This window comes from Ixodes scapularis, unplaced genomic scaffold (assembly GCF_016920785.2).
Source record: "Ixodes scapularis isolate PalLabHiFi unplaced genomic scaffold, ASM1692078v2 PGA_scaffold11__112_contigs__length_91849675, whole genome shotgun sequence".
NCBI classification, from domain to species: Eukaryota; Metazoa; Arthropoda; class Arachnida; order Ixodida; family Ixodidae; genus Ixodes; species Ixodes scapularis.
Window position 1 is genome coordinate 5,303,135 of NW_024609837.1, and position 27,735 is coordinate 5,330,869.

The 27,735-nt window shown below is 44.9% G+C and overlaps 1 protein-coding gene across 1 annotated transcript; it reads right to left on the reverse strand.

Annotated features, from left to right (window-relative positions):
- Positions 1-1,541: 1,541 nt before the first annotated feature.
- Positions 1,542-16,967, reverse strand: LOC120844667 (papilin-like). Its single transcript, XM_040216576.1, has 6 exons — positions 16,925-16,967; positions 15,755-15,949; positions 12,496-12,675; positions 9,830-10,006; positions 8,235-8,405; positions 1,542-1,768 (listed from the first exon to the last, which is right to left on the reverse strand). The coding sequence occupies exons 1-6, from the start codon at positions 16,965-16,967 to the stop codon at positions 1,542-1,544; spliced, it is 993 nt and encodes a 330-aa protein (XP_040072510.1).
- Between the last annotated feature and the right edge of the window lie 10,768 nt (positions 16,968-27,735).

The following is a 27,735-nucleotide window of genomic DNA, read 5'->3' on the forward strand; positions in this document are numbered from 1 at the left end:
TGCTTTTGCTTAAAACTTGCTCGAGCATTTCCCACCGCACCCTAAAAGGAACTTGCAGGTACCGCGAGCGGAGCGCCGGATACGCATCATTAGTGACGCGAGTGAACACGTGACTCTCCGCTGCTTCCTCCGTCTCTGATTGGCCGAACGCACCGCAAAGTATTGGAAATTTGAGCGAGTCCCTATTGGGGATGAAATCAGACAGTGGCACCCCAAGCGGCTAACTTTAGAACTACACTCTAAAGAAAGGGGGTGTAGACGTCACACCCCTTGTCCCAAATACGACACCCCAAAACTTTAGTTCGACGTACAGCGCACTGTCGTCGAACTGACTGCCCCAACTTTTGCCAGAGGGTTGATGACGGTGCGATGCAACATACTAAACAGCTAAAGTACTTATCAAAGTCCACAAAAAAAGAAAGCACACAGGTTGTGCAGCTGAGTCTAGAAAACCCCGATAACTTTTTTTTTTTTTGCGGTCAGTCACACTTACATTAACTATTTTAATGTGTTGTACAATGCGGCTATCAAACCGCTCGTGAAATTTGGTAGCGTCGGTACAACGTTAGTGCGCTGTACATCTAACTGAAGTTTTGGAGTGTCGTATATGTGACAAGGGGTGTAAGGTTTACACCCACTTTTTTTAGGAAGTACACGTATTGGGACAACAAATCCAGGGACTCAGCGCTTGGCTGACAAAACGGAACGTGGCGTCAGCGTTCGGCTGGATTTCGTGTTTTCCTGTGAGCAGGATTATGGTTTCTTCTATAACAATCCGACCAGCATGAACAATGCAGCATGCACGGTGCTTAGTTCAGCCCAAAAGCCGAAGTGGTTCAGGCTCTCATACTCCGACGACTGCTTTCGGGAGAGATCCGGCACTTAAGCTCACCTCGTTTATTGCTAGTATATTTGCATTACACCGTGCTCCGCGCTCTATCGAAGAAGGTGTCATGAACATGCCCACAAGGCCTGTGGGCATGTGCAAAAGGCCTTGTGTTGGGTAAACACCGAGTTGTGGGAGCAACAAACGGGTCAGCGCGCCCCCTATAGTTCGATCTCCTCGCCATGCGTCACGCTACAGAGCATTGCGGGACCTCGTGCGTCGTACCGCAAGCAACCACCCCTCGCCGCATGGACGCCGCAACGCACTCAAATGCGTTAAAACGCGATTGTGCGTGTGGACCTTTAGCGTCTTATTCTTGACCTGCGCATGGACTGCGTTCAGAGTTTTGTTGTTTCTTTGTATTTGCCTCGTGATCTGGGATTTCCAACCAGAGGAGCCACGCTTCTACATGTGTGACAGTTTAAGACGCTCAAGATTGCACTACCCAAAAACAAATCCTAACAAGTCCCTTTTCGCAGCACCCCCTGGGTAACGCAGGACGCCTATGGTGGTCCTTTTCTGAGTTTCTATAGTCACTGAAATCTTAAAAAAAACGTAAGACGCGGTGAGTTTTGATCACCTTACTATATATAGTGTACATAGTGTGTCAGCGTTAACGTTTCATTAATAGGAGCTATTATTGATATTGTTCTCACTAACTCCTGAAGCCGGTAGCAAGAGCAAAACTTATAGACTTACCAATGCAAAGTCTTTGACATTCTTTGAATGTATAGAAGATGTTTGTTTTTCCGTTGACTGTGCGCTTTGAAAATTGACTTGTACGTACACATACGTTTTTATCAATATCATAATAATAGCGAGTGAATGCTCCTTTCCACTGACTCACGTCGGGCTTTTGCGCACAAGGACTTGTTGGGTTTTCTGGAAGGAAAACAAATATGTGCTTCGTTTTCATTAACAAACCCTAAAATATTTGAACGTATAAACCTGAAAGTGCATGTAATGAACTAGAATGCACACACTAGCATAAGGCTAGCTTATAGTGATGTGGATCATGTTAGAGACGGTAGTTTGAGTATGTTTCAATCTCAGTTCACGAAATGTTTCCTCCAGTACATTGTTTGAAATAAATCTAATGTGCGCATTTTTTAAAGAAACACCTGTTTGATTAAATTGTTTTAGACACTACTATGGAGTTGTCAATTTTATTAGTCGGGTGTGTAAACGCAAGGTTATATTACGCTTCAGCAAAGCACTAATTGAGATAACCTAGGTAGCACTTAAAAAAAAACTCCTAACTTTACACAAGCTGTGCAATCCTAGGGTTTTAACCGTGGCTCAACACAGTTTTGCTCCAAGGCGTTAGTTTCTGCCAGAGTACTTTTATTTGGCATTTATATGGCTTTGCTTTGGCTCGCCACATAACATCCGAGCAGCTTGCGGGCGGCAGCGACGACGGCGACAACCAGACGGAGGGCTGCTCCCCTCGCCAATTTCTTCCTGCACGGCTCGCGCGGCTGCTCGGCGCCGTGAACTTGGGTCCGACGCGCCCGAAGGCTCGAACCCCCGCACTCACTGCGGCATCCGACACCTGAAAGTTGAGCGTCGCTTCGCCGTCAGTGAGTCGGAGAGCCTTACTGGGACACCAAACTGGCGCTGGACACCACCTGTGAGGGTATCCCCTCTCACCTGTCCTCCGTCGGGCTTGAAAAACTGGAGTGCCGGCGTTTGAGGAATCGGCACGACTCGTACGCCTCCATCCATGTGTCCGTTGCTGCCGGGGATTTTGAGAAACTCGCTAACCCTGCCGTGTGGCCGAAATCCTGCCCCTTTAAAGCTTTCAGAGGCGCCCTTCGACAAGCCCTTCTCCATGTCTCAAAGGAAACTCCCACGACCGACGAAAGGTGATGAGTCACGTTGGTTTAGTTAATCGAAACGTCCGCGGCTCATGCACAAAGAGACGAATGTTTTTTTGTTTTCTTTTTTATAACGTTATCCTATCCAATTATCCTATATTCTGTTTAACAAAAACTTGGTTATGCTGTGACATTGGGTCCTCCGATTACTTTTTATTTTATTTTGTGGTGCACCGGCGTGACCGCGACTTGGCAACGCGTGATACAACTGGGGGCGGCGTGTTAGCGGCCGTTGACGGGCGTTTCCGCTCGAAAAGACGCGAAGATGTAGAAACATTTCCCGAGAGTTTATGGGTAGAAATCAAGTGTCCAAAAAAGTACGCCTTTTTATTGGCCTTTTTTACCCGCCTCCGCAAACGACGCCCGACGACCTTCGCATTTGTCTCACTGGCATGGAGAACATCGTTAACAAGTTACACGGGCGTGATGTCTTAGTCTTAGGTGATTTTAAAGCTCCAGGCATCAACTGGACTCAGTTTAATGTTTCGACTGACAAATTTCATTGCAAGCAGAAAGACAATGACCTCCTAAACTTTGTTTCTTTTTTAGATCTTGCACAGCACAACGTTATGCTTATCCACCAACGTAATGCTTTAGATTTTTGTCTCTCAAACATGGATTGCGTGCGTGTAGCCCGAGGTGAAGTCCCTATGGTTCCTTTGGTTAAGTATCATCCATCCCTTGACTTGGTGCTTTCTTTTGATGATTCCTCGGTTTGCGCTCCTATTAAGGCTTCTCTACTACGCATCTTATAGAATTTTTCATCAGGAGACGATGCCCTCCCACCTCTCGAGTGTTGATTGTTTTCCGGGTTTAGAATCCTCTGATGCATATTAACAGGTACCTCTCTTTACGAGATTAACTCGAGAGGACATCAACAGATTCATCCCTTTAAGGTCTTTAAAGAAACCTTGCTTTCCTAAATGTTTTTCTAGTGAACTAAGAAGGCTACTAAAAGGAAAGACTTCTTGCACAGAAAGTTCAAGAAAGGTGGTCTCCCAACGTGGGAAGTAGAATTCAAGAGTTGCAGGAAGAAATGTATGATAGTGTTAAGCCATGACCGCTTGGCGTATCATGCCTCAGTGAAACCTGACCTTGTCAAAAACCGTAAGAAACTTTGGAGGTACTCTAGATCACGTTCCGGGAAGAATATTGTATCGAAAATATTTTTGGATAACCATAAAAGAGTTGCGGAGTGCGTGCCTGAGCTGTTTGCAGATCATTTTAGTCAAGCCTACAAAGACAGTACCGTATGCTCCTACGTCACGTTGGCTCACTTAAATTAGTTCGGTGACCTACTAAGTTACATTAATGTCGACAAGGCATGTGTAGAGCTAGGTAGTAAAAAAAAATGAAAGCCACGCTGTCTGTGGGACACTATGGAATACCATCTGCAATTGTCAAAACATTTCATGATATAGTCACACCTATACCATGTGCAATATTTAACAACTCATTAAGGTGAGGAATATTCCCTGAAAGGTAGAAAATTGCCGTGGTCGTTCCGGTTCTAAGGTCGGGAAAGGAAGGTGATGTTCTCAACTACAGAGCAATTTCCCTACTCTCTTTATTTTCCAAACTTTTTGAAACAGCCATTCATCAATTCTTGTCTTTCAAATTTAGAAACTTAACCCTCGCTAATTAGCATGGGTTTATGACCGCAGATTAACGACTACAGATTTTGTAAGCTTTATGTCTGCCGCATCTTATGCAGCCTGCAACAGAGGTCAGCTAGACGGGGTTTCTTTTGACCTAAGCAAGGCATTTGACGGTATAAATGATATGATCCTATTATCAAAGCTTTCAGCCTACGGGGATTGTGGCAGAGTATACGACTGGTTTCAAAGCTATTTGTCAAACAGGAAAGCGTACGTTCGACACAACATTATGAACTCTTCATTGTACAGGACAAGTTCTGGCGTTCCCCAGGGGTCCGTCCTAGGTCAACTCCTGTTCACAATTTTTGTAAATGACGTCTCTGACCCTATTTCTAATTCTTTGTTCCTGCAATAGGCTGATGACATTAAAACTTACAAAGAAATAGTTAGTTGAGATGACTGCGTTAGGATTGAGGAAGATAAATATTTTTTCTTTAGGAGGTGGTCAGCCAATAAATAGTCCTCCCTTAAGCCGTGCTAAAACCAGGGTTATGACATTTCCTCAGAAGGCACAGAATACATTTTTTCGCATATAGTATTCATGGTGAACCTCTCTCCCGGGTATGTGCAATGGAAGATCTGGGAGTAATGTTCGATCCCAGCCTGCGATTCTCTAGTCCCGTAACATAGGTTCGTTAACCCGTCTCTGCGCACGCTGGCTGTTTCCTTTCGCCCAACGAAGCACTTCAAGCATCCTTCTGCGTTTCTCGCGTTGTACCGCTCCATATCCGTGCCCTAGTTAGAATGAGCCTCAGTTGTGTGAAACGGAATCTCTAAAACTAACTCATTCCAAATCGAACGAGTTCAGGAAAAGTTTATTTCCATTTTTAAACATCGCTACCTTATGAAGGATGTTCGTTGTTCAACTTCCGACGCAACGTTAGAGCGTGTTGACTTGTTAAGCCTGCACCGGTACCGTCAGAAGTCGGAACTATTGTTTTTGTTTAAAACGTTGCATGGTTCGATTAATTCACCAAGCCGCTTGTCTGAAGTGTGCCCTAAGGTCCCACGTGCGTCTTCTCGGAATCAATCATCCTTTTCTATTTCCAAAACTTTTAGTTTTTTAAGCCCATTTATATGACTGACTATGTAGTTAGCTTATTTTGCAACAACTTTTGTTGCAAAATAAGCTAACTACATACAGTGGGCAAAGTAACTAAAAACAACACTAATTTACACTTCACCCGTGACACCTGCGATATCGGCCTTCGCGAGTGAAACCTGTTCAGCTTTTGACTGAGAGCGCGTGACTGTGTTCAAAAAGAAAGAAGACGAGAAAAAGAAATCTCGGCGACGCTAGAGTGTATTAGAAGGAACGAGTGGTTCGCATTAGCCGCTTTTTATGAAAAACGCGTTTCCTTCCAACGCCAAGCTCGACCGGCACACTACTCAAGGTCACAGAAACGATAGAACGCAGGACTATATTTTATGCAACCTAGACGTCAGGCGTCACATCAATACATACCGCTACCGCGACCTGACTTGTCACAACGCATGCGCCATCACGACGACGCCTTGAAGTCAGCGTCGTCATTGACGTTGAGAACCTGCGTTACACGACATCAAGACAGCGTTCTGACGTCATACTGCGTTGAGAGCGACGAAAATGTCAACGTTGAATCTGATGACGACGACGACAGCGTCACGGGACGTCAAGATGATGGCGTCCTTGTCAATGCAACGCCAGAAGGACGCGTGGTGTCAGTTCATTGACGTCGTTGTCGACATAACGCAACTCGACGTCACGAAGACGTCCCGTCAGCTTCACGACATCCACGTCATCGTTGACGACGTTACACGCCGTCAAGGCTTTGTCGTGACGTTGACGTTCACGATGACGTTAGGACAGCGTTAACGAGACGTCATAGCGATGTTTGACATTGCGTGGAGCGTTGACGTCAACGTCGGTATCGACGGCCACGTCCACGTCGTCCTCGATGTAGCGCGCAACGTCATGACCGCGTTACAACGGCGACTTGATGTTGCGTAACGGCGTCGTTTTTAACGCGACGCGATGTCACGACCGCGTCGCAACGGCGACTTGATGTCGCCAAACGGCGTTGTCCTCGACGCGACGCGATGTCACGACGGCATTACGACAGCATCTTGGCGTCGCGTAACGTCGTCGTCGCCGACGTCGTGGCGTCGACGTGTTGTGCTGCTTTGCGGACAGTGAACGGAACGAGCTGAACGCCAGCGGAAGGCGAGCAATCGGATCGAACCGGACGGATCGGACGAGACGATCGCCATGAACTGACTGAGAATCTTCAAGTGCAAAAATATTTACGTTTATTTTGTCAGTGTTAATACAATTTTGTGTTCTGCTAAAGTTATCGGCCATTATTATAACGACGACACCCACTCACTCTTCGAATCAGAAGCAATCGATACAAGTGTTATAACCAGCACTCTGAGAAACTCGATATTTTTATCTTGTGCTACAGGGCATTTGTTATTTCTATTGAACACCTGTCCGGTGTGTGAATTATGAATGTGGTTCACTTTAATATTGATTTCGGAGAGCAAAGACATTGTTGGCTGTGTGCTTGTGCTACTGCTTCGTATATTATTCGTTTCGAGTGCCTCTCAAACTTGTTTTTATGTTACTGTAATTTCTCATAATTGTAAACAAGAACTAGAGATTCTATTTTGTTATCATTCGGCTCAGTATATGTCGGGCATGATTATATGCAGTTACTGTACAGTGCATTGCTCTTCTGTATTTGTGTGCTTTATGTCTTCATTTCCGTCCAGTGTGCAAGTACCACGACCCCAAGGTTGTTTCTGGGCACTATAATAAGCATATTGATTGATTCCATATTTTAATTTTAATGTAAAGCGTCCAGTTTAATTTGCAGATTTAATGGGAGTTCGTTAAGAAGTATTAAGGTTATGTCAGTGCTTTGGAATTTGTGGGACATGTAGTATATCAAAGGAATAACAGGCGCTCGTAACATGCAATAGCAGAATACGAACATTAAATTCACAGTATTCAATATATGTATAAAATAAATCGGAACTTTACACTCTCGGGCAACTCTAAGCATGTCGAAGATACCAGAAATAATTCTTCATCGAACCCCGTCCAACTAAAAATATTATTTAAGCAGATAAAACCTTCTACGCACAGGTACTTTCTGAAGACGCACCCGGAAATGATAAAACCGGGATCGACGTGTGTACACGCACACAGACGGGCACGCGCCAGTGTGTTGCTATTGCTGCTACGTCAGACGACCATCAGTACCGACATCTAATGGTGTTCATAAAATAATGACGTCTTCATTATATTTCAAAGCAATGTATTTTAAAAAGAATGAAAGACGTTTACAACTCCCTGTAACGCCGAATGAGAGCGCAGTTCTTGAGGAGGAGGAGGAGGGAAGGGTACTGAGAGGAGGGTATACCTCTCCTCCTCCTCGCCATCATCTTTCAACCTCCTCTCTCCTCTCCTCCCTCTTCCCTCCCCCTCTTTCCTCCTTCTCCCCTCCCCTCTCCTCGTCCTCCTCCCTCTCCTCCTTTCTCCTCCCACGTTGCATCATGGGAAATGTCCCATAATGCACCGCGCAGTACCCTCGTAACGTCCCTCGTGACGTCACACGTGACGTCACGAGTCCCGCGCCTTGCATTGTGGAACATTTTCCATAGTGCACCGCGCGGTTACGCCGACGGCGACGCCACTCAAGCCGGAAACGGGCACCTAAGAGCTGCGCTCTAAAAGAAGTCATCTATATGTATAAGCTCTACTTATATCCTGGATCGTCTAGCCTCGCATTTCATTTTTGCAATCTCAAAATAGACATAGTTACTTACTTGCGCAAGTCTCCCAACACTGCTTGTGTGTATCAAAGCTGTTTCCGCCATCGTCGCATCCCTTAAACTGTTCACACCTTTTGGTAAGGGTATTGTACCCATACTGATATGCCAGATATATGCAGGAACTTATATTTTGTATTGGCATGCTGCACTTGTCTTGTACAAACCCTGTATATTTTTAACCCATTAAGCAAGATAACGCAATGTTTCAGAGTTTTCACATTTTATTAACACAGAGCGGATTTTAACAAAACCAACAAATAAGAGTAAACCACAAAGCTCGATTTGTTGCGGACGAGAATAAAGAAGTTGAAAAGACAAAAAGAAAACAGGTACATAACTGTGCCTTTTAACTCTGCGGATTTCGCGTGGGATTTTTATTTAACCATATTTATATCTGGTCAAGCCTGCCGGTCACAATACTGCTTCTGAGCCATGTAAATGGTGGCACCGCATTCTGGGTGATACAAAACAATGGCCTTGTCAAGTAACGGTGTACAGGCACAGTCCCTCCAATGTAACGCCAGGTGGGAATTGGCTGTTCCTTTAACAGGAACAACCAGCTCCCACTTGGCGTTACACTGCAAAGGCGAAGGGTTCCTGCGTAGACGAATGGCCGGCCAGTCCTTCTTGTCGACGCTGGAACGCATCGCTCTGATAGGCTGATATGCACCGTCCGTCGTTCGACCACATTTAGAAAGAGCCGGTAGTTCGATAGCGCCATTGGTCGTACTGCACCGACGGGGACTGTGACCACTCTTTTAATGCGCAAATCAGCCGCACATTAATGTGAATTCTGTTTTTTTAGGACGCTTAGAGCTCGTAATTTGAGTTATGACTAAAGACCGAGGATGTCAATAATCACTTCAGTGTATTTTATCTGAAGGCAGTTTATATTGACAAGTAATCTACGTTGCAAGAACGGCGGTTATTCCAGCTTTACCACAGCTGCCAGGAGGACCTCTTCTAGTTCAATCAAAAATTAACTCCCTGATCTCATTTTATCCCTTGTATGGAATAAATTACGAACTTATAAAACTGATTTTCCGTGATACTTAGAGCAAACAAAAAAAATATTCGTATAATTCAAATTTTTTTTTTTTATCACATGACCTCGTGCCTTTTCTTTAACGGAACAACAAAGATCGTTTGACTAACCATTGTAGGTCAATATTTTAGTGATGGAAAATATCGCACAGTTAGGTAGCTGGAGCCAAAGAAAGGGTTAAAGTTAATTGTTTGTGCATGCGTTCATACATTGGGTATTTAGTCTGCCTAAATAACCAGCTAAACGTTCCGCTACAGATGATAAACTTTGTCAAATAGATACTAATTCTGGGTGGATTACCCCAAATTCCACACCATTTATACGAAATTGTTTGACCCATAATACTCGTTTTATACGTTCAACAAGGTCACTTATTAGTCACGAGAAACTGGGTATTTCTATGTCTTGCGTTTATTATCAAATGAAGAGGCAAAATATGGTGGCAGAATAATGAGGCTATTTCACGACGATTTGAAATTAATCACATTGTTTCCATCTCAGATGAATACGACCCTTCTAGAAAAAAAACGAACTGTAAACTTACTTCCACATCGCCGGTTACATTCATAGAACGTTCGAAAGGCATTTCCTTCCCCGTTTGGGCACTCGGTTTTGTTCATTTCTTGACATTTAAGTGTCTCATAATTGAACCAATACCACTTGGCGTCTGTAGGTGTACACCCGCTCTTAATCCCCTTTGCGCAAACTCCGTAATCTGGAACTTAATGGAAATTTTATCAGCACCCTAAACAAAATGGTCATTTAGTTGTGAGTGTTGGGAGAGGAGTGAGAGGAGTAGGTTTGTTTACAGTTGATTTCAAGCATATAAAACAAGCAAGAAAGATTAAGAAATCTGTAAATACCCCGAAGGAAAAATCCATCAATGTAACGTTGTTTGGCAGTCAATGTTTTCTAGTGGACCGCTGACTGTGCCTGACTGTACGTCAAGCATGTCTGATTGGCCAACAAGTTACTCTGACCGACAGTCAAACTCCAGTCCGACCCCGCTTGTCGGCTTTCTGATGGTTTCCTGGTGGCAGTCGGCCGCCGCGAAATGCCATCAGGATGTCCTGGTGGTGATTCTGACTGTACATCGATTGTCTCTGACTGTACGTCAGAAAGCTTTGACGTGCAGACAGAAGTACGGTCAAAGGACGTAAAGTTCGTTCGGATACCACTATTTCGTCAAATCTATGAATACGAAAAGTAATCTATGCACGAGAAAACGATTTCGGGACGTGAGCCCATAAAACCGCTGATGTTAGAGATGTGACACGCAACCGACCGACAACCTTGATCAGAAGCCCGCCGAAGCCGCCGAAGCGTCGAACACGACACTTCGCACTTCGCTTCGCCCATAGAGGCTTCGCCGAGCTTTCATAAACGATCGCTCTCGACTCGTTTTGTTTGCCCGCTTGCTCCAACCTGTTGATCCTGCCCGGGCTCTACAATGTCTTATGTTTTAGTAGAATTTTTCTCGACAAGAGCCAGCCTGTTGTGAGTTCCGACGATGTAAGGGACTTTAGCGGTGTAGTTGAAGACGACAAGGTGTACCAGGTCTACTGGGCCGATGACGCGCGAACAAAAGGATCGTTCTACGACGCGAAAGTACTCTACATGGCATGTGAGTAGAACTGAAGTACGGCGAGTGATGTACGAGTGCTTTCATAACATGCTGACGACTTAACTGCATTTGCAGCCGAAGCATCTCGTATAAAACGTATAGTCAAATCGAGTTTGTGTAGCGGTGGCGTAGCATAGCGGTTAAGGTGTCCGATTTGTACGCAAGCGGTCGCGGGTTTGATCCGCGGTGGTCCTCCTTTTTTTTTTTTTCTTTTTCTCGAACATTTTGTTTTATCGAGGCATTTGGCGATATTTATGAGTGCGTATAGCTTTACTCTTATATAAATGCTGCCCTTGATGATGAAATTCCCTTGGCAGTGGCAGTCAGACGTCATCTGATGGACCATCAGATGACGTGATGGTCCATCACGTTCCACCAAGGCTGCTGACTGGCAGTCAGTGTCCCAAATTACGTAGGTTGATGAAATTTTCAATAGGGACTCAAAACGTTTCAGTTAAACATATAACCTAAGCGGATAATTATACCAATACAATTCTCGAATACCGCTATATACTTGATAACCAAACGTGATTCATGACATTTTTTAACCCTTTAAGTTTTTTTTTTCTGTTAGAGGAATCACCATTTTTTTGTTTTTTTTTATAGATAGAAGATATTGAATTAGAAATTGAAACAAAAATAAAAAAGCACCTGTTTTTAAGCCATATTTATGATAGTAGACATTCCTCAATTGAATGCTCTTTGTGTATACAGTTGTTGGAATATCTGACATCGTGATCCGTCCATTCTTTCTTTGTGGGAGGCACCCGCAGCGTGGTTGCTACGTCTGATGATCTTTGTGTTTCTGGCATTGCTTGCAGACAGTTCTGCGAGCAATGAACTACACACCAAGGTCGTTCATTCGAGCTTCCAGAGAAATGCCCTTTAGCGACTTTCGTCCTCGAGACAGGGCCGTGATATCTCTAAAATGAGTAGGGAAAATCAAAAGAGTGGGGTCCCATTGCTTCTAAACTACATTAGGGTATTCGCAACTTTAGGGGAGGCAACGCCACACAGCGAAAAAGACATGGTGTATATACGTGGGGAGCTACCGCCTCTCCAAATGTGTAGTAAAAACTTCCGCAACCTGGCGGTTAATAAGTGAAACAGAGAAATGGAGGGAGCATGCTCAGGGTTGCAGTCGCGAATAAACAACGCTTGTTTATGTATATGTGCCTGAAGTGCGTCATTAGATATTTTAGTTCAACTTTATCTTATTCTCTTAAAGTTGGACATGCTTAAGCATTCTGCATATTATGAAAATGATTACTTTTATATTATAAGTATTTGCAAACGCGATGCTCTCTTAGATGATTTATTGCAGATACGCGTCGATCCTTCTATGTGTACACTGTTGCATAGGCTGACATGCACCATCCGGGTTTACTGATGGCCACAGGTAATGCAACGAGCAGTAGATGATTTGAGTGTCTGCCTATTTATTAAACCGAACGTCGCTTGTAATTCATATACATATGAGTCAAAATAAACTATGAAACACAATCTACATCCCATACCTAAGCTGCAAACGCTACAGTAATTTAATTTCCCCGGCAGCTATTGTGGGTGTACAGTGCTCCACTTACTTTTACACATTCGTTCGCATTCCTGAGACGAGTCGAATATGTTCTTGCAAGACTGAATTGCGCCATTCCATTGAATTTGGACACACTGCCCGTTCGAAGATCTGTAAGTCCACTTTTGAGAGCGTGCACCTTTCCCGGGGTTGTTTGGAGGATTTTCAAAGCAAAAACCTGGTACGTCTCCTAGGATAGCAAAACATAATCAATTTAACTAAATAGAAAAAATATACATGATCAGTTGATTTCTTGTTTAAGTAACAAAATAATATTATATAAAATGAGATGTAGCTACACAAATAGGAGTGATAGCAGTGGCATGAACTTACCTGGTGTCCAAGATCTTGGTGACAAAACCAGATGCATCTGATGTAAAACACTGTACCCCTTAAGGTATTTTTATATCAAAGATGTAATATTTTCTGAAGCAAAATCCTTCATTTTTCGTTCGTATATATATAGATGCGGTATTATTAAGACCTCAATTATATTTGTGACCTTAGTAATGATATTAAGCATAAGAATTATATTCCTCATCATCTTGTGGAGCTCAAATTATAGCCCGATATATTTACAATTATTTAACCGAGTACTGTGTAAAATATTAAATTGTGCCAGACGCCTCACGCCTAAGGTTCTTGTGTCCCTAAAACTACGCAGTTAAACGTTGCCAATAAACACATCTTTGTTGATGAAAATACCGAATGCATATTGGAGTGTAAAACACACGAAGACAATGAACATTTTTTAAACTGTTGGAACACCTTTTTTATAAAAGTGTCCAAAGCCGATTCCCCCTCCTTTCCCACAAAAAAAAAAAAAAGTTAAAAAATTATGAGGATGACATAGTTGGCAACCTTGAAGCACTTTTAAAAGCCCTTAGTATGGCGCTCTTTTAAAGCTTTGACACATATACCTTTCTTTCTCTGGTGTCTGTCTGTTGTTCCTTTCAGCTCATTGTCTTCGCATCAATATATCTTATGTTTACGTCTAACCTGATAATATTTGCACGGAAAAAAAAATGTGTGGCCGAGAGTGCCAATGTAAGGTATTTCGAAAAGAAAAGCATTCTGTGCTCTCGCTGCAGAACGCCGGGATTTAATCCCCCTCTGTGTCTGTTTCGCTCGGAATGAGCATCGTACCAGTGGCAAAGGTTCGTAGCAAGAGCATTTATCGGTGTCATGTTCGAAATCTCTAACGCTCACTTTTATTTTGCAGCGTTCAGAGTTCATATTTGTGCAGCGACGATGATTATATAAATGTCACGTTCATTGCCCCGGTGCACTTTCAATAACGAAGTATGATATGCTTTGAACTGAGCCAAGTTTTCCTATAAATATTAATGTCGGTTAGTGAATCTGGGAGTTTAACTGCTGAGCTTAGAAAACATTGATGTCACGCGACACTACGACCTCACACTCCGATGTCAAGTAATCTGGGATCATGTCATGTCGTGACCACGCGGCATGACGTAAGATCGTGGAGCACAGTGTCACTGCGTGAAGTCATAAGGTCACGTGACGGGAAGTCACGTGGCAGAGTGACGCAGAAGGGTATGAACCTGGGCGAGTTGGTTGTACGTTGTAGATCGTTAAAAGCGCTAAAGAACACGAGGCACAAAGAGAAGTACGGCGTGCACCATAGAGCGACGCTTGACATGATGTCACGTGACGTCAGGGGACATGATGATTCGGGACGAAAACGCAAAGTATTTTTGGTTATGGCTTTTATGTTCGCTATGTAAACAAATAAATATATATTTAGCTGCATGTTTCATGAACCCTCTAAAAAATTAGGGATATTTAATGGCGGATTCGCAACGCAGACATGCAGAATACCCGCAACTTTGGTTTCTACGTGTGGGTTCCGATATTTATGTCCTCTCTTTCGATCAGTGGCTCAGATGTCATTGTATGCTGCTAGCCAGCGAGAACGTTCTTAAACTAATGTGTTCTAACTCGTATCGCGCTGTTGCACCATGTACTCTGTCCCAATCTCACGCGAGATTGATTGTGGTCATCAAAAATTTATTAAGAGCAACGTATGATAAAGCGCAGTACCTAAAATAGGGACAGCCGTACGTTATCTAAAGTAATAGCAAGAGTAGCAAAAAGTGTTAGAACAAATCCCCCTTGAAGTGAGGTAAGAAGCAAAATCAAATTTAACTCGCACACCAGTACAAAAGTGATAAAATTACGAACATTTATGCTCATCGTACTGATTAAAGGGTTAGCGGATTGGTGCAATGGAGCTGGACAAGTGAATGCCGCCTAGAAAACGAAGCCTTCGCATTATGTCACGTTTAATGTACCTTCTACTCGCTCCAAGTGAAAACCAAGCTCCAGCTGGACTAGAATATATGAGGAGGGAGAGTGTATATGTGTCTTTATGTTGGAGCGCACTCCTATTACGCTCGCTGAGAGTCGCGGAAAACGTATTCAAGCAATCTTAGGATGTTCTCGGAGCGATCGGTAGGCGTCGTTAACAATACGACATCATGTTATGGTGAGGCTAGAACAGGAATGTCTCAGGTCTTGTCGTGTAATTAGTATTAAATGTTTTAGCGAGTTTACTTTTTTTTAAAGCATTGAACACGCTGTTTGATTGGGGGTCTTTGAAAGTCAGAGGGTCAGAAACATGTGACTCGTAAACCACCGCTGCTGCCTGTGTAAAGCAAATGTAACCTTAAGCAAGGAAAAAAAGATAAAAATAAAAGAATGTCTAGAAAACAACCGGAAACCGACATGTCTTGCGGCAAGCGCGCGGTACAGGCCCATAGCACCTAGAAGACAGGGCCTGCGCATTGCTTCATCTTTGGTGAATCCTTGCCCCTCCCCAAGCGGCAAACGTGCTGAAGCTCAACGAGACTACGCCGCACTATAAAAGAAAAAAAGCTACGGATTGCATGAAGCAGACACAGAGCGGTCGCTTGTCTTGGCGTCGCCGCGTGTGAGGGTCACGTTCGCAGTGAGACGCTGCAAGGCGCCCTGCCCCGACGATAGTTAGGCGGCTCTGCGTGGACTTATTAGTGATGAAGTTTAAAGGAGATGAGGGTGTGTGTGGGGGGGGGGGGGGAGAAGACAAAAAGGAAGACAAGAAAGAAAGGGAGCTGAGAAGACAAGAACACATCTAAGACATGGAGCGGAGATGACAAGCAGAAGAGAAGACAAGTACCGGCTCTTGTCTTCTAGGAGGTATTACAGGCGGAAACATAAAAAGAACACAAGTGTGGATTCACATATATTGTATATTTCATTAGACTCACGTCTGCACACTTCATTACACTCAGATTGGGATGAGAATCTATTTTCGTCAGGACTTCCAGGCCCTCTATACACAGTTGGGGAGCATTTTCCGGCACTGACTTCATAGAACCATCCAACGGCGGGCATTCCGACCTTCATCTCAGGTTTGAGTAAACACACGCTTGTGTTACGCCAACGTGGGCAATCGGAGGAACCTGAAACGAGTGAAGCATTTTATACTAAATGTAAGTTCGTAGTTTTGAGGCTTTCATAAAGCTTAAAAATCATAAAAAAGCGCAGCCAAGTTGATGAATCACCTCGATACTTCAACCCATGTCAAGGGAAAGAAATATAACAACGGATATGCACACAACACACCTCAAGACGGTGTGTGTGTGTGTGTCCGTTATTTTTATTTTTGGGTGTCTGGGGTTGAAGAATGTAATTGTATAATGTTTCGTTTTTGTTGCATGTTTGTACAACTCGCAGTGGCTAGATGTTACACCCGTGGGAGCAGCGGTATATTGTTTTCTAGTTTCGACCACTCCTGGCCGCCTCTCATTGCAGCGCCATGCTGCAGTGCAGACTGCTGACTCCTCCCAGTATAGAAAAGCTCACATTAGAAGCGGTATACAATCTGGGGTTCATCTTTTAGATGGATCCCGCCTGACATCAGCATTATCAATAACAACGATCCTCAAAGTCATGACATATTTTTCAACAAAAAAATGTCTCTGACAGCTGGTCTCTAGCCATGTAGGGTTGTGCATACTAATGGCATAATGAAAGCTTTTTTTTTACCCTTATCTTTTATGGTATTTTAAATATAAGGTTATCAAACTATAGTTCACGAACAGCGAAAGTACAGGACGTTGTATTCAATAAAAAGCTCCATCTATCTACATCTGTCGTCAGTGTAACATGTCAAAGAAGTCATTCGATGTACCTACGGGTTTCGAACTGCAGCAACGCGTGTTGTTGGGCAAGCTGGGAAGCTCAAGCGAAAACGCTCATATTAAAAGCCCTTAAAAATGCAGCATCTACTTTTATGCGTATAAACCTTTTTTTAATGCGGAATATGCTGTAGGTACTGTTAACAGTTTACGCTTGAGAAGCGCATTAATAAACGCTATATAAAGCTTATATCTTCTGCAATGAGTACAAGCCTTCATGTCATAAAATTGGTTTACCTTTCGCAGCAAGAGCGAGGACCAGTGTGATCTTGAGCAGCATATTGTAACGTCTACAGGATCGTCAGAAGTAAAGCCTTTATGTAATGTTTGAAAAATGACAGCGTCTATGGAATGTGCATTTCCTGTATATGACGCATATCACGACGTACGAAGGCAAAGACCGACAAATTAACGTTCCAACCACATGTCAACGGAAATAGGAAATATACGCTTTCAGCACTTCGCAGCGGCTGCTTACGTAACACGATTTCCGTGTTCCGGATTCTTTTCAGGAATATGTTACATTATTCTTCGTTTTAAGTCTTTCAACATCATTTAAATTATTTCCACTGATGCACGCACTATAATTATTTTCTGAATGCAAAGAAGCAGCACAGAAAACGAACAAAACACACTACAACATTTCCTTCAAATATAGAATAAGAGCTGCCATTAAATTTCCGGCCACCATAAAAAGAACTTGAGAAATAAAGTATATTTCAATATTGTGATAGAAATGTAATTATTATGTATACCTGTATACCGGGTGTTTCAGCAAAGACTGGCATAAAATTTCTAATATTAGTGTATTCAAAGTAAATGAATAATTTATTTCGGGACCGCATTAACCAGGGTGGCGGGTGTCTGAAAATGTGCGATACTTTCTAATTACTTTTAATCATTTAAAACTGGCTAATTACCTATGCATTAGTGAAGATAGACATGTGGCTTAAACTGAAAACATGCCGAGCGTCATCCAAAACCATTAAATTATTCATTTTTATAAAGACTTTCTGAGCGCCAGAACCGTAGTAGTGCGCTAAGTTCACAACTCGTGAAGCAGGTACAAGGTTAGAAGTGCGACAAGGCGCCCGCGCGATTTTTCCCTCCCTCACTAGAGCTCTACTTTTGTACCTGCTGCGCGAGTAAAAAGTTTAGCGCGCTACTACACCTCCCGTGTGCTCAAAATCTCTATGAAACTTGCTGACTTACTGGTATTGCAACGCGCGTCGCCGAGCGAGCGCTTGCGTGGCCAAATGGTTACCGCGCTTTACTGTTGCGCGGAAGGCCTAGGTTCGATTCCAGTCGTCGGAATGTTCTCTTATTTATTTTTTTAACTTGCGTTCTCGTAAAAATTGAGAATATTCTCGACTGCTCGAGTTCCGAATTTTCTACGCGCCAAACGTTCTACGCCGAATGTTCCAGAAACCCACGCGGGTACACAAGGGACTCCGCGTGGCGAGCGGAGTCAGTCTCGCTCCAGTGTTCGATTCTGCTGTTACGCCGACTTCGACGCCCTCGACATTCTGTTGTCATCCTCCGTTTCCTTTTTGTTTTGAGCACAAGTTCGCCCTATTAAACATTTCAATTTTCTCAGTTATTCTTTGCTTCGTCAACTCATCATTCAGAAATTTCGGTGGAGGTGCGGGGAAATGCATGTCCTTGCAGCGTACTCCTCCGAGGGCCAGCAGTGCAAGTCCGACGCCAAGCCCACGAAGATTCAACGAAGGCACTATCGAGACCCGATTAAGTCGTCGCACTCAAGGCCTACGCTCGGAATTTGGACTTTTTCCACCCAAAACCAAGCAGCCAACGAGGCTGACGATAAACAACCAGACGTCACAGACATCGCCCGCCGCCGCCGTGGTATACCTGCCCGTCGCACCCCGTACTCCGACGCCTTTCGACGGGGAGGTTCACGAGGATATTGAAGATTGGCTGCAACACTATGAACATGTAACCCGCCACAGCGGTCGGACGACTGAGCAGTGCCTCGACAGCCTCTACTTCTCACTTCAAGGCACTGCGAATCACCGGTTTGAAAACCATGAAGCCTCCTTCACTACATGGCAGCCCTGCGTTGCCGAATTGAAGCGGACTTCCATCAACCACCACCGTCGGCAGCGAGCAAAGAACCTGTTTCAAACAAGGGCGCAGGGCCCCATTGAAAGCGTGACCAGCTTTATTGAAGATGTCCTGCGTCTAAGTGCCGAGCCGATCCGGAGGCCGCCGAGGAGAAGAAACTTTGCGTCTTCATATGTGGCGTGAAGATGACATTTTCGGAGGCCTGGTTCGCAATCCCCCGATGACCGTGAACGCTTTTGTGAATGAAGCCACCCACATCCAGCGCGCACTGACGGCCTGAGCAAGCCACTTCCAACGAGTCACCGGCGCGCCTACTACTTCAATCGTCGCAGCTTCTTTACTGGACCTGAATACCAGCGGCATCAACAGCCTTCGGGAGATCGTGCGGGATATCGGACGGGGAGAGCCCCGCAAGATCCTTCCCTGACGTGAACCTCTAGCGCCGGAGTACCCCCGACGCCAGGAAGATCGGACCTACGTTCGCCTAGAGCAAGCTTCGACAAGGATGACCGACGTTTGGCGGCGGCTGACAGGCGACCACTGTGCTACCACTGCGGTAAAGCTGACCACGTCTACCGGAGGTGCCCATACCGCCGAATGGGCTTGCGAAGCGACCCGCCACCCCGCCTTGGGGGGCGACCAAGAGACATCGAGGAGTACGTCCGACGACCCCTGTCCCCGGTGCTGACTCTATCCCAAGGTTCCCGTTCGCCTTCGCCTCGACGTGCGCTTTCGCACTTCCGCCGCTCTCGTCGGGACAGCTTGTGCCCCATATCTCGTCGGAAAAACTAAGTGCAGCCACGCCTGGAGGTTACGTTACCGAAGACAACCGAAGTAAAGAACCTTCAAGAACGACGGAGCGCTCCCACTCTCCCGACGCTACGCATCGCAACGACGTTTTCATGCAACGTAATTAGAACCTTAACGTTATTATCAGCGGCCACGACGCTTCGGCACTTGGGGACACCAGAGCAGGCTACTCACTCTTGAGCGGGAGGCTCTCTCGCCGCCTAAGAAAAGTGACAACACCGTGGAAAAGCCCTTAAATACAAACCGCCCGGTGGGCACCTCATCATACCATTCAGGAGATTCACTGCTCGCGTCGAGAACCGCGGTGACACGTGCCCTGTGAAGTTCGTCGTTCTGCAAGACAGTGCGAGGGATGTTATCCTCGAAATGAACTTTCTCTGGGAGCATGGCGCCGTCATGGACCTCCCAGCGAACCGGCTGACGCTACGAAAACCTGTTTCCCCAACGGAGGAAGCCAAAACGATATCATCCGCGGTCCGAGACCTTGCAAGCCACGTAAAGTTACCGCCGCGGTCGAGTGTTTTCGTACCCGTCAGGATCACCGAAGCTTTCTGCGGCGAAGTTCTGCTCGAAGGGAGCCTCCAGTTGCTTCTAGGATGACGAATAGGCGTCGGAAGAGGAGTAGCCAATCTTTAGGATGGGCGCACTGGGGTCCTCGTGAGAAACGTCCGACAAGAAACGCAAAACCTCACTACAGGCGGAGCTGTGGGCACGTCGAGGAACTCCGAAACTCCGCCGAAGTCGCTGCGATTACTGAAGAATCACCGCCGCCTCAGCAAGACTGTATGTCGCCAGCACAGCTCGACATTGACCCAGAGCTTCCGGGCCCCAGACGACGGCAGCTGTGTGACGTACTCGCCGAATACAGCGACTGCTTCGCGACGTCGTCGAGTGTGCGTCAAACTACCGTTGCGAAGCATCGCATTGTTACCGAGGACGACGCGCTCCCTGTGCATCGATCGCCACACCGAGTCTTCACCAAAGAAAGGGAGGCCATCTAGGAGCAATTGCAAGGAATGCGGAACGACGACATAATCCAGCCTTCAAGCAGCCCGTGGGCATCTCCAGTCGTACTGGTAAAGAACAAGGACGGAACGCTTAGGTTCTGCGTGGACTACCGGCAGCTGAACGCGGTGACGAAGAAAGACGTCTACCCACTCCCCTGCATAGATGACAAGCTAGACGCCATACGCCGCGCCGTTGTCGATATATTTTATTAATGGACCTGAAGAGCGGCTACTGGCAGATCGAAGTCGACGAACGGGACTTGGAGAAGACAGCTTTGGTAACGCCGGATGAATTTTACGAGTTCAAGGTGATGCCCTTTGGACTATGCACGGCCCCAGCATCTTTTCATTGTGTCATGGACACCGTACTGGCTGGACTTAAGTGGTAGAGCTGTCTCGTCTACCTCGACGACGTCGTACTGTTTTCCGGCGGCTTTGAGGAGCACTTACGACGACTCCGAGCTGTTCTCCAAGCCATACGGACCGCCGAACACACCTTCAAGCCGTCAAAGTGCCAGTTCGCCTATGACGAACTGAAGTTCCTGGATCACGTAGTAAGTAATGAAGGCGCTCGCCCAGACGCAGAAAAGACTCGCGCCGTCGTAACATTTCCAGCGCCGTCACACAAGAAGGACGTGAGAAGGTTCCTGGGACTATCTGCCTACTATCTGCGCTTCATTCGGGATTTCGCCATGATTTCCGCACCACTCACAAACCTCACGAATGGCGAAAGGACACCGAGAAGTTCAAATAGGCCGAGGAGCGGCAGCACGCATTCGACGAACTGAAGCGACAACTCCAGACACCTCCTGTTCTTGGACATTTCGATCAGGATGCGGAAACCGAGATTCACACGGACGCAATGAACAAAGGACCTGGCGCGGTACTGGTTCAAGTGCACGAAGGCACCGAGCGAGTCATCGCCTACGCAGATTGGGCACTGTGCAAGGCGGAGAAAAATTACTCCACGACTGAGAAAGAATGCCTTGCGACCGTCTGGGCAATCACAAAGTTTCGTCCGTACTTTTATGGGAGCCCGTTCCGCGCAGTCATGGACCACAACTTTTTTATTGTTTGGCACAAATAGCACATTGTTATTAGTCTCTCTTTTATTAATGTTAATGTTTATAAAATATGCCTCTGCTTGAAGTGGGCTTTACAAAGCAAAACACAAAAACACTTTTTTCTCCTTTTGAGTGTGTTTTCTGGGCAGCGTGTCAGTGCCATGGACTCCCAAGACAGTCTCGTAACTGCCATCATCCTTCCAGCGACGCGACGTGTCACTGGAAGAATGATCGTCTCTTTTATGAATACGATCAGACAGGATAAGCTCCAATGACTTCCACCGTATTCTGGCACGAAGAGTTCTTTGTACGAAAGTAAGCAGAAGGCTTTATATCACCTAAATTTGTCCGAGAAATTCACTGAATGAGGACGTACGAGAAATTGGTCTATAGTTATGTAGGCACTGTTTATTACCCTCTTTGTCTTTAGGAACTACTCTTGCTGATTTCCAAACTCTAGGTGCCATTCCGGAGGAAAGCGACTTACGGAAAATAATAGCTAAGTATCACTCGACGTCCATTCTGAAAAACGATGCAAAAAATAATCAGAAATATCGTCCGGGCCGTAAGATGTTTTGCAGTCAAGGTTCGAGAGCCAATTGTGTACACCGGAAACACTAACCTGAATATGTGCTAACAAAATAAACAAAATATTAGAACGAAAACTAGGTTCACTGCCGTAGTCAGAAATGAAAACAAAGTTAGCATATTTATTAAAGGTACTAGAGATAACCAAAAGGTCGCCAACATATTTATTTTGAATAATAAAACTACGAGGAGTGTCGAAACCTTTCAAGTTGCGTCCCCGTTTTGTTCATTACCTCCTCCACAATCTTGTGGTTTTTATTCTTGGAGAGGTTGAAATTTTCCAGTGCATTGACCTCAACTTTGTTTACAAGTTTATTTTGAAATTACGTACCTCGTCAGAGCTAATGACCTTTTCCAGTGATTCAAGATGCGCTGCGAGTCCTTCCATGAATCCGTGCACATCTGCATTTTCATGGCTGAACTTTTTGGAGATCACTTCGGTACAAATTTTGCGCATGTTGAATTGATGACACATTTGAACAGTTTCTTTGTAAATTTTTCCCTTTTGCGTTATCATCCAAATGATTAATCGAAAATCGCTGCAAACGATCTTACTAATTTTCGCAACGTTTTATTGAGTCATGAAGAAAAGATATCCGGAAACACATATGCACTGTCCTTATCGAGCGACACTCAGCAGAACCTAACTCACTCTAAAAGATCATAACATCTGACGAAACATCGACTTTCCTGAACAACCTAGAAGCAAAATCAATTGATTAAGGTGGAAACTCCTAACTCACCGAGAATAAAACTGGCATGCCAGGAACTGGGGATGATGTAAAAAAAAAAAACAAAAAAAAAACAAAAACGGCGGGGCTGACGCTGCTGAAGGGGTTGACACATGACAGCCTACAGTACTGTTGCCAGCAATGCAAATTTGTATGCAATGGTGTATAGACGGGGGAAAGGGGGGGGGGGGGTTTGAACAAATAACAATAACAGTCAAGTTGCAAGGTTGCAAAAATGAGCCACACTTTTTCACCAGTCTTATTTATTGGCCAAAGCTCGTAAAATATCTTTGTGTAGAAACAAGCAAAGGAAATATTTCTCTTTAGCTCGCCACTCGCCTTCTAGGCTATGGCGTTGCGATCACTCGTTTCTTCCACCGACCGATGTGGATATTGTTAGAAGAGCGAAGAAAGAAGGTGAGGAAGATAGCGTGAACAAGGGCACGACAGTGTCAGTGCGGACCAGTCAGCGGCCGGTAGCCAGGACTGAGCGCTAGGGATACGACCCTGACCAAGATTTTACTGCCAAATCATAGCCGCCAAGAACCAACGACGGTTTCACGACACCCAAGGACGATCGATTCCTTGGAGAGAAGTCACCGGCGTGTCAGTCCTTCCATCGGTTTAAGACCGAAAGGCAAGCAAGAACACCCGCTCCCCAACGCCCGTCCATGATCCAGCTCACATCCTCGCATCCCCAAGACGAAAACCTCACAGCCGTCATAGTGACGCCAACACTGCAACTCGTCTGAGTCTTAGAACTGATCAGGACTTCGTAAATATGCCTTTTTTGCGATTGTTTTATTGGTTTTTGATAATACGCGTTGCCGATTTCCTAGGCTCCATCGCTGGAGATTTCTTCACAGCTTTCTTTAGCTTTTTAAAAACTTTTTTATTACAATGGCGGTTGCGACAGGACGAGATCTATGGTATTTCAGCGAATTTTTAATTTATATTATTTATTAGTTTTAAAACTGAAAGTAATTCTGAGGAAGAAACGTCTGACTGCCGCAATGAAAATTAGGACGTATTTATTTTACTAAAGTTGTGGAAGGTTACTTTTTTACCCGGAGAGAAAATGCACCTGGGTGAGGTAGTGAGATTTGGGAAACTGCTAGGGATAAACACGAAGTTATTTAGAGAATGGCTTAAAGGAGCAACTCGGGTACACCACGGTTGATTATAAAAAAAAAAAAAAAACGCTAAGGAGAGCGAGCGGCAAGACCACGAAGTGGGGGAATAGGAATCTCACATTCAAAGAGGAGAGCGCTCGAAATGAAACTTAAAGCTAAGTTGCCGATAATAAAGAAAGAAAGAGTTCAAAGGTAAGCGGAAACCGCACAGATTGAGGTAGAGTACCATACCTAAAACCTTGCATCTGTATTTTCAGAACGACGAACTAAATTTCATTAAGTCCTACAAGTTTAGTCGAAGAATACATGACAGAAGGTTTTTTCTTCGACGAGGCAAGAAACGCGAGCGGCTGACAACTCGGATCTTCTACTTACCGGAAAGGCATTAAAACCCGACGGTTTCTGCCACCCCTCAGAATGAACGCAGGAGAACGCAATGTTGGGGTCAGAGAAAACCACAGGTCACTGCGTAGAAGCGTTTACAGAGGTTGCAAAAGCACAGAAGATAGTGAAAAGGAAAGAGAGAAAGGCTAAAGCCGGCGGCCGTTCCTACGTGTGATCATCTCCGCGACTCAAGCTCAAATGTATTGCCAGGGCAACACGGATAAGACGCTTCGCAAGATGGAGCAGGTAGCGTCGCCCAAGAACATGCCTGAGGGCGCCCACAGTTCGTCGGCAAAGAGTGGTTCGCGCGCGAAGTGAGGTTGCGTAGAGAACGGTAGAGTAAACCCCGAGAAGTCTGAACAAGTGAAAGCCCAGTACGACTTCATCACAGTACTGGATTCCAAATCTAGTTGGTCTGCTTGAAGGCCTAGGCTAAAAGGTTTGAATTGTTCTCTGTTTCTAACCATTTGGTGTTACGAGCTTGATAGAACACATGCTACGTGTACGTTGCTAGTGTCGATGGCGTTCTGGCACAAGACTGAACTAATATGTGTCTGTGTATGCGTGTTTTATCATGAAACTTCTTGGGTGATGACATTCGTGTTGATTGTGAAGTTACCTTTTATTTTTGCGTGTGCCTGGTGAACGATTTGCTGGAACGTTTAAACAATGGAAACTTTCCGGATTTCTCTTTCCCAATCATTGTTGGAGCAATTTCTTGATTTATCTTTTGTCTTATTGTGAGATACCGATGAGAGTGACCTATATTAAGTGTTTAACGCAAGTTACTGTTATACTTTGTTCGGAATATTAAGTTTTTACACCGATAGTTCAGCACATTTTGTCGCATCGACTAGTAGAAGAGCTTGATTATTTTTTGTGACTTAAACGTAAAACATTTGAGGAAGAATTTTGAGCTTTGTGTGTTTCATAGTTGATCTTGTTTTGGCGTGAATATCTTCTGTGAAGTGTTTGATTAACATTCTGAACTATGTTGAGAAAGTCATCCACAGTTTGTGGATTTGTGTTAAGTAAACCTAAGGGAATACTGGAGTAGAACTGCATCTCAGATTCAAAATACTTACGAATCTAGTGGCTCCACCGCTCTGTCTTAGGAAAAGACGCTTTGGAAGTCAAGTCAATCTGACATGCCTTTTTGTGCTTTCACCGACGACCCCTCAGCCTGAAATAACCCCGATTCGGCTTCGGCTTGAGGTTCCATTTTTATAATGTGTCGGCGTACTATTTTCTCGCACATCTTTCATTACGAGTTTAGAAGTGAAGACAGTGTGCCGATGGTATTGGTCGGCACTCAAGGTGAACGTGCACTTGGCGGCAATAGCTTGCTTGTCGTCCCAAAAAGCTGTGGTCCGCTGTGCCCCATTCAGTTAAGAGCTCCTTTTCTGTGCCATTCTCCGCGCTCCGGCATATGATTTCCAAAGCGATTGACACGTGGGATCGCATGCTTGGCTAAGTATATAAACATACATCGACGTGCGGTCGAGTTAGTAAATGCTAGGAATTCAACCCAGGCAGCACGGGTTTTGGCCAAGCATTGTGATTCTGTTGCCTACAGCCGCCTGATTGTGATCCGAGAAGGCGGCATGTTTGTGACGGTTGTCATGGCCCCGCTTACAGCAGTAATTTGTACACCAAGATCAGTTGAACTTGACTACAAGCGTTTACCAGAAATTCTACCCAAGCAGCACAGATTTTGCCCAAGCAATGGCCAATGGCTGGGGATGATCTTGTGGCCAGTGGCCAAAGAGCGGCCCTTCATTGGCCAATGCTTGGCCGATGGCTGATGGCCAGTGGCCATTGGCCAATGACCAGAGAAAAGCCAGTCATCGGCCAATCGCTGGCCACTGTCTGGCCACTGGCCAAAGGACCATTGCCAGCCATTGGCCAATGCTTGACCAGCTCTGTGCTGCTTGGGTACTTCACTGGCTAAATGTCTGCCTTAACTCGCGTTGCAGCCATGGTATCCCGAGGCCTGGGCCGACTTCACGGTGCGGAACGAAAGGCTTTCGCATTAAAAAAAAATCCTGTAACCAATGACTTTTTTTCTTTTGCCTGCTCAAATCGCACATCTAACGGAACCTAAACTTTTGGTTTATTTTAGGGGTAAAATCCCCAGGTCCCTTCATAGGTTGGCAAGCTATTGTTAAGCAGCTAGGCATCGTTGTTTGGAACTTCGTAAAAGTGCACAAAAAGGTTTGAACTGAATTTGTGCGATCCCCGTCGGACCCTCGAGCTCGCGATTAAAAAAAACAAAACAATGAACAACCTGCGGCGATTGGCTGTTAAACGCTTGTAGCCAAGTTCAAGTGATCTTGGTATAATAATTACCACTGTAACCGAGGCCATGATAACCGTCACAAGCATCCCGCCTCCTCGGATCACAATCAGGCGGTCGTAGGCAACAGAATCACATCTGATGCTATGAAATATGCATACATGTTTGTGCGAATTTAAGCTAATGCTGAACGAAGCGAAGGGTGAATATTGTTTGTGCAATATATACGTTCTTTTTTACTCATTATGACGGCTGATTTATTGCAATTAATTTATTCGTAATGCTCACCATTATTTCTCCAAGTATATTAGTATTTAGAAAGTAGTAGAAACATGACGGCATGTGACATGATGCCACGGGACCAACATATAAATTCAATTTACTCGTCATTCCCCATCCCATTTGGACACAGGCCGACCTTAAGGGGGAAGTCAATGGGTCAATAAATAAACAAGTCAATAGGGTGGAGAGAAGTGGATGGAGTAAATGGGGTGGAGTGAATGAGGTGGAGAGGAGTGGAGAAACCTGGAGGCAGAGCTTGAGAAAAAATGTCCGGAGGTTACTAGCTCTAAACCAAGAACGTCTCGCGTAGCAACACAGTTGCAAGACGATTTTCGAGACTTCTTTTTTTTACTCGTTAGATTTTCAAAAGGTTAGTTTTAGCGATTGCATTCCATAGAACGGAGGAATATTCCAGCAGCCAACATGCGAACTGACAAGTTAACCAGGCTACCAACGTAATCCGAGCAGTGCAAGTTAGAATCAATCACGACTCACAGAACTCACATTGTAGCAACTCGAGACAAGGTATTTCCATGAACATACAATGCAAAAAAAAAGCACTATGAGTTTTCCGAGGAATCGTCGTGACCTTTGCCCTTTGATGGGTTCTTTAAAAGGTCCTTGGCAGAGTACCATTGGTGGAAAGAACATGCATCTTCCTCGAGCTC

Excerpts from the sequence above, each read along its gene's own strand:
- LOC120844667 (XM_040216576.1), bottom strand. The coding sequence starts at position 16,967 with ATGCTGCTCAAGATCACACTGGTCCTCGCTCTTGCTGCGAAAG. Across the intron at positions 15,950-16,924 it reads CCTCGCTCTTGCTGCGAAAG|GTTCCTCCGATTGCCCACGT; the intron begins GTAAACCAATTT and ends CACTCGTTTCAG. Across the intron at positions 8,406-9,829 it reads ATGTAACCGGCGATGTGGAA|GGTTTGTACAAGACAAGTGC; the intron begins GTAAGTTTACAG and ends AAAAATATACAG.